This window comes from Palaemon carinicauda, chromosome 7, assembly GCF_036898095.1.
Source record: "Palaemon carinicauda isolate YSFRI2023 chromosome 7, ASM3689809v2, whole genome shotgun sequence".
NCBI lineage: Eukaryota > Metazoa > Arthropoda > Malacostraca > Decapoda > Palaemonidae > Palaemon > Palaemon carinicauda.
In genome coordinates this window covers 159,648,043-159,655,542 of record NC_090731.1, presented here as the reverse complement: position 1 = coordinate 159,655,542, position 7,500 = coordinate 159,648,043, and the positions used below count along the sequence as shown (strand labels likewise).

Here is a 7,500-nt window from a genome sequence, read left to right as displayed (position 1 = left end):
ATGGCACTACCCAAGACTAGAGAACAGTGGTTTGATTTTGGAGTGTCCTTCTCCTAGAAGAGCTGCTTACCATAGCTAAAGAGTCTCTTCTACCCTTACCAAGAGGAAAGTGGCACTGAACAATTACAGTGCAGTAACCCCTTGGGTGATGAAGAATTGTTTGGTAATCTGTGTTGTCAGGTGTATGAGAATAGAGGAGAATATGTAAAGAATATGCCAGACTATTCAGTGTGTATGTAGGCAAAGGGAAAATGAACCGTAACCAGAGAGGAGGATCCAATGTAGTACTGTCTGGCCAGTCAAAAGACCCCATAACTCTCTAGCGGTAGTATCTCATCTCTCTCTCTCTCTCTCTCTCTCTCTCTCTCTCTCTCTCTCTCTCTCTCTCTCTCTCTCTCTCTCTCAGGGGAAGAGGAAGTAGTCATATCCTGTTAAGAGGGGTACCCCAAAAAGGTACTCTCGTAAACCACACACACATATTGGCGAAACTGCCGTGTTGTAGTTAGAAAAGGGGAACGGGGGAAGGGATGAATCGGTGTATGAATACTTAAATATTTAGCAGTCATTTTTGACAGGTCGCAGACACTAGTTTCATGTAAATCTCACAACATCAACAACTCTCTAACCCACCCACAGTTAACCCTTTCACCCCCAATGGACGTACAGGTACGTTCTTTCAAAACACTGTTATTTACATGTTTTTGTATATTTTTGATAACTTTATGAGAAACTTCAGGCATTTTCCAAAAGAACGAGACCAACCTGACTTCTCTATGACAAACATTAAGGCTGTTAGAACAATTAAAAAAAGATACATACCTTGGGGTAAAAGGGTTAATGTATCCATCCCCTCAACTTCGCGAGAAATAATCGCTGGCGAGGCGATGAAAAATAGAACATCAAACGATCCGATGGATAATTTGAAAGTTCACTCGCGCGTAACCGTGACCTTTCTGTACAAATCTCCCAGCAACTCACTTCCGCATGTTTTTGCAGATTCGAACCCTGTTGTATTGCCAAGGACGCAACGCTGGTGTTGCCAACCTCGAATCACAGGAGGTCTAAATGCTAAGAAAGGTTCTCCGATTTGTAAATGTTCGAGAGCTTGACAGCTGGACAGAATTTCATACTCGATACACAGTTAAATCAAAATATCTTTATTCTTAATCTAGTGTACCCAAGCCGTCAAAAATGACGTCTAAATATTTAGATAGGTATGCACGTGGGCACAGATTCAACCCTTCCCACCCCAACCCACTTTCCTAAATACAACCCCTTTCTCCATAGTATGACTACTCTCTATCCCCCTACCCCAATGACAGGAAGCCCGAGTAGTGATACGTCTGGTAGGGCCGCTGAGCGTGATAAGAATGACATATACAGGTATATGAGTCACTCATTGCTCTGTATTATATTAGGAGATTCTTACACACTGACCAGGTCTACCTCCAGTGACGTCAGTCATGCATATATTCATAAATATATTACATATCTCCCTAAATCCAAGTTGAATCCTAGATAAGCCCCTGTGCTACAGCCCTTCTACAACTTCTAAATACTTCGAACACCCTGCACGAACTGCTTCTTCCACTTCATATTATGTTTTTCCCCCTGTTTATGTTTGTAATTTCTTCGGGTATGTTTACTTGTGAACAGCTTCCATACCACAATTTTAATCGTAATGAAACTTGCACGGATTAACTATAATGTAAAAAGCTGTAATTTATTAAATTCTGGAAGGTCAAGGTCTAAGGTCTAGGTCACGTTCAAGCAAAATGACCAATTCACGTAACCAGCTATAAGTCTAGACATCGTTGTCACAAGAGACTTCAAACTTGATTCATATTTGAGTGTATGAAAATCCACACCAATTAATACAAGTCGAGGTCAAAGCTCAAGGTCGAGCAAAATTTTGAGAAATAAGCTGCTGCGGCGGAGGTCTACGCTCTACTGAGTACCCCTCGAGTTGATATTCAAGTCCCTCCCCCTTTTTCCAATAATCCATTACAGCAATGTATCTATTTCTAGATCTTCCTATCCTATCTTCAAGATCGTCTCCATAATACAATTTCCACTAGACTGTTTTTGTCCATTCCCTCTCATTAGCCAAGCCCACTTAAATATTTCATGATCCCTCGTTTCAACAATGCTAACTTTCACGGATCTGCATAACCTTTGTTCCTTTTTTAATTACATGTTTCAATCTTGGTTTTCTTTATTCACTCTCCCACTTACATGAACAAAATTTGGTTCAACAATCTTTACATACTTTCCCAACTTAGCTTTACCTATCCACGGATTTAGCTTCTCTCTCATCATTCGAGGTATTTACTTTAAATATTTGTAAGATCTACTACTTTCCTTGATTTCCAATTACCTTCATAACCTTACACTTCGTATTCAATACTGTTTTGGCTGAGAAGTGTATAAATTATATAAATATGAAGCACTTTTCCTAGATGCTTGGGAAGTGCTAGTTGATTTGTGCACTAAACCTTGTCCCTCTCTACAATTGACTCTGCATTTGATAACCTTAACGTGAGCAGCAAGGCTGTGCTAGTCAGAGCCACCCATACTAGGTTGGTTTCATGTGAGCGATCGGCGATAATCTCCAATCACCACAAATCCGTAATTGGCCAGCATAGTGATGATAACTGGTCAAACTCCACACACAAACAAGGATATTTCTGAGGACTTTGTCCTGTAGAGGACTAGAACCGGCTGCATTTGTTGTTGTTGTTGTTGTTTAGATTGGTTGAAGTAAAGGTGTGGCTCTACACGTAATTCAGAAAAGTAAGGCTGATACGAACAACAAGTAGGGAGAAATTTGATATGTAGAAGGAATAGGCTTCAAGGTGATGAAATCAATAGGATGGAAACAAAATTCGATTATGGGGATCACTGAAAAAGTAGGGGATGCTTACGCTTATAGCTTTGCAATAAATGATAATGAAAATGATTTTTTTTTTAGTGAATGAGACATACTTGCAGATGAATACAAGAGGATGAATACGTAGGGAAGAAAAAATGGAAAGAATATTTTCTCAGCGATATTTAGATTTGAATTGAAGACCAAAAGAACTGTAAAACTGAATTAAATGCAGGAAATGTTAATGAACACGAACCCCAAAATTAAAATAGATATATCAAAAGCAAATGGATCCTTTCGTATAACGGTTGTGTATTTTAGCGTCGTAGAAAGGCGAGATTAAATTAGTTACATCAAAATTATAAAGGATGTAAAAAATTAAGTAGGAAAATGTCTGGAGACATGACTGTTGAAATATTACAAGGCAAGTTTGGTATTAAAGGTAGGTAGCCCACTACATATTTGGGTGGCAGACCAAGATGTGTAATGTATCCTTGCATGATGGAAAGACTCCAAGCAATTGATTAAATTATAAGGAGATAATAAAGCTAATTAAAAGAACGTGAAGGTTTATCGTGTTTCATAATTACAACTTATCTTATGAAAATAAGTAAAATAAACTTTAAAATCTTTGAAAATTACTAACTTCAAAGAATGAGGGAAATTCGTGTAAAAAGGGACTTTCGTTTGAAAGATTTGATGTTATAAATATTACAGCATCACAACATAATTTACTTCCAAAATAAATAGAAAAACAAATTTCTAATTTTGCTTGATAGCACAGAATAATTCTCACTTCATAGAGCAGAAAATATAAACCCGGTAAAGGACACGAAAGAAAAACTACATTTCAAAAAAACTGACATTTGACAACTCTATAAAAATTATAATTTGTAAATAAAAAAAAAATCTGAAACTCTTACAAATCTAATTTAATAGTATTATTTAAAGCAAAATTAAATTATAAAAAGCGTATGAAAATGAGGTGTTTAAATATTTTCCCCTCCAAACACCTAAGGCCTCTAATTACTTTGTTGTGACCTACACTAATTACTATCAACTTGCCTCAAAGCGTTCTTGTTCTGCGTAAGCCTTTCTGAAAACTATTAACTTTTTACTAAAAGATAAAATTCAAGTTCTTCTATGTCAAACCCTCTGGAAATTATAATTTTTCAAAAATTATATAATACGAACAAAAACTAAGAATTCTTAATCTTACTGGTATCTTTACAATAAAAAGGAGGTTTGGACGTTTAATAGCATTAAAAAAACAGTTACTTTATACAAACACCCATATTTAGCAAACAGAAAACCTTCAATCCCACGTCTGATCTTAACTTCTCTTATCTAACTTTGCAATTTTGTGATTGCATGATTTCAGAGAGGCACCTCGAATAGAGGCACCCCGGATAGAGGGATCTCGAAGAGGAATCCCAGATAGAGGGACCTCGAAGAGGAATCCTGGATAGAGGCATCCAGGATAGAGGGACCACAAACAGAGGCATCCATGATACAGGGACCACGAATATAGGCCCCCCGGATAGAGGGACCTCAAAGAGGAATCCCGGATAGGACCTCGAATAGAGGCCCCCCGGATAGAGGGACCTCGAATAGAGGCCCCCCGGATAGAGGGACCTCGAATAGAGGCCCCCCCAGATAGAGGGACCTCGAATAGAGGCCCCCCCCAGATAGAGGGACCTCGAAGAGGAATCCCGGATAGAGGGACCTCGAAGAGGAATCCCGGATAGAGGGACCTCGAAGAGGAATCCCGGATAGAGAGACCTCAAAGAGTAATCCCGGATAGAAGGACCACGAATAGAGGCATCCAGGATAGAGGGACCTCGAATAGAGGGACCCCGGATAGAGGGACCTCGAAGAGGAATCCCGGATAGAGGGACCTCGAATAGAGGCACCACGGATAGAGGGACCTCGAATAGAGGCACCACGGATAGAGGGACCTCGAATAGAGGCACCACGGATAGAGGGACCTCGAATAGAGGCACCACGGATAGAGGGACCTCGAATAGAGGCACCCTGGATAGAGGGACCTCGAAGAGGAATCCCGGATAGAGGGACCTCGAAGAGTAATCCCGGATAGGACCTCGAATAGAGGCACCCCGGATAGAGGGACCTCCAAAAGAGGAATCCCGGATAGAGAAACCTCGAAGAGTAATCCCGGATAGAAGGACCTCGAATAGAGGCATCCAGGATAGAGGGACCACAAATAGAGGGCCCCCTGGATAGAGGGACCTTAAAGAGAAATCCTGGATAGGACCTCGAATAGAGGCCCTCAAAGAGGAATCCCGGATAGGACCTCGAATAGAGGCCCCCCGGATAGAGGGACCTCGAATAGAGGCCCCCCGGATAGAGGGACCTCGAATAGAGGCCCCCCAGATAGAGGGACCTCGAATAGAGGCCCCCCCAGATAGAGGGACCTCGAATAGAGACCCCCCCAGATAGAGGGACCTCGAAGAGGAATCCCGGATAGAGGGACCTCGAAGAGGAATCCCGGATAGAGGGACCTCGAAGAGGAATCCCGGATAGAGGGACCTCGAAGAGGAATCCCGGATAGAGAGACCTCAAAGAGTAATCCCGGATAGAAGGACCACGAATAGAGGCATCCAGGATAGAGGGACCTCGAATAGAGGGACCCCGGATAGAGGGACCTCGAAGAGGAATCCCGGATAGAGGGACCTCGAATAGAGGCACCACGGATAGAGGGACCTCGAATAGAGGCACCACGGATAGAGGGACCTCGAATAGAGGCACCACGGATAGAGGGACCTCGAATAGAGGCACCCTGGATAGAGGGACCTCGAAGAGGAATCCCGGATAGAGGGACCTCGAAGAGTAATCCCGGATAGGACCTCGAATAGAGGCACCCTGGATAGAGGGACCTCCAAAAGAGGAATCCCGGATAGAGAAACCTCGAAGAGTAATCCCGGATAGAAGGACCTCGAATAGAGGCATCCAGGATAGAGGGACCACAAATAGAGGGCCCCCTGGATAGAGGGACCTTAAAGATAAATCCTGGATAGGACCTCGAATAGAGGCCCCCTGGATAGAGGGACCTCGAATAGAGGCATTCAGGACAGACGGACCTCGAATAGAGGCATCCAGGACAGACGGACCTCGAATAGAGGCATCCAGGACAGACGGACCTCGAATAGAGGCATCCAGGACAGACGGACCTCGAATAGAGGCATCCAGGACAGACGGACCTCGAATAGAGGCATCCAGGACAGACGGACCTCGAATAGAGGCATCCAGGACAGACGGACCTCGAATAGAGGCATCCAGGACAGACGGACCTCGAATAGAGGCATCCAGGACAGACGGACCTCGAATAGAGGCATCCAGGACAGACGGACCTCGAATAGAGGCATCCAGGACAGACGGACCTCGAATAGAGGCATCCAGGACAGACGGACCTCGAATAGAGGCATCCAGGACAGACGGACCTCGAATAGAGGCATCCAGGACAGACGGACCTCGAATAGAGGCATCCAGGACAGACGGACCTCGAATAGAGGCATCCAGGACAACGGACCTCGAATAGAGGCATCCAGGACAGACGGACCTCGAATAGAGGCATCCAGGACAGACAGACCTCGAATAGAGGCATCCAGGATAGACAGACCTCGAATAGAGGCATCCAGGATAGACAGACCTCGAATAGAGGCATCCAGGATAGACAGACCTCAACTAAAGGCATCAAGAATAGGACCTCGAATAGAGGCATCCAGGATTGAGGGACCTCTAATATAGGCCCCTCGGATGGAGGGACCTCTAATATAAGCACCTTGGATAATGGGACCTCGAATAGAGGCACCCCGGATAGAAAGACCCCGGATTGAAGGACCTCCAATAGAGGCACCCGGATAATGGGACCTCTGATAGTGGAAACTAGGATAGAAGGACCTCGGATAGGGGAACATCTGATAGTGGGACCTCGGATAGAAGTCCTTTGATAGATTCAGAACCATTGATATACTTAAAAGATTTTTTATGCTAATATCTTGTAAAATGCTGTGGATTAAAGTGTATGTCAAATAATAAAACTGACCAAATCCTATTTATGGAATTACATAGAAGAGACAAATAGGAAGTAAACATATCATACAATAGGTTAAATGATAAATTTGAATTTATATGCTATATAATATGGTAAATCATAAATGCAGCAACTCACAGGTCTGGTAATTGCTTGGACCTCGTATACACCGACTCCCCTGGCGTTATAACTAGTAAGGTTGGTTCTCCAGTCGGGACATCTGATCATGCCTTGATTTCATTAGTAGTGAAGACTATGCAGCCTGTCCCTGATGTATCATACTCCTGTAAAATTTATATGAAATCCCAAGCAGACTGGAATGGGATTTTGCATGATCTATTTTTTTGTGCTTGAATTGGCCACAATTTTATGGTAGTGTTGATCCTGTTGTCCCTTTGAATGAGAATCTAGTTAACATAATTGATAGGCGTACCCCTTCTCGTCTGCTAAGGTACCAAGTGAAGGATAAACCGTGGTTCAATGATGATTGTAGACGTGCTTATTTGGAAAAGCAGGAGGCCTATCATCTTTGGAAGGGTAACAGATCAGATTTGACCTCAGCTTCGAGCTTTTGCTC

At 43.0% G+C, this 7,500-nt stretch overlaps 2 protein-coding genes across 2 annotated transcripts in view; both read right to left on the bottom strand.

The window, feature by feature from the left end:
* The window catches only part of LOC137644624 (serine-rich adhesin for platelets-like), a 739,321-nt gene that overhangs the window by 548,318 nt on the left and 183,503 nt on the right, over positions 1-7,500 (bottom strand). The gene's annotated exons all lie outside the window — the stretch shown is intronic.
* LOC137644619 (uncharacterized) overlaps positions 4,421-7,500 on the bottom strand; it is a 29,820-nt gene continuing 26,740 nt past the window's right edge. The window contains exon 2 of the mRNA XM_068377572.1: positions 4,421-6,574. Within this exon, the coding sequence (XP_068233673.1) occupies positions 4,421-6,574 (2,154 nt within the window). The remainder of the gene's footprint in view (positions 6,575-7,500) is intronic.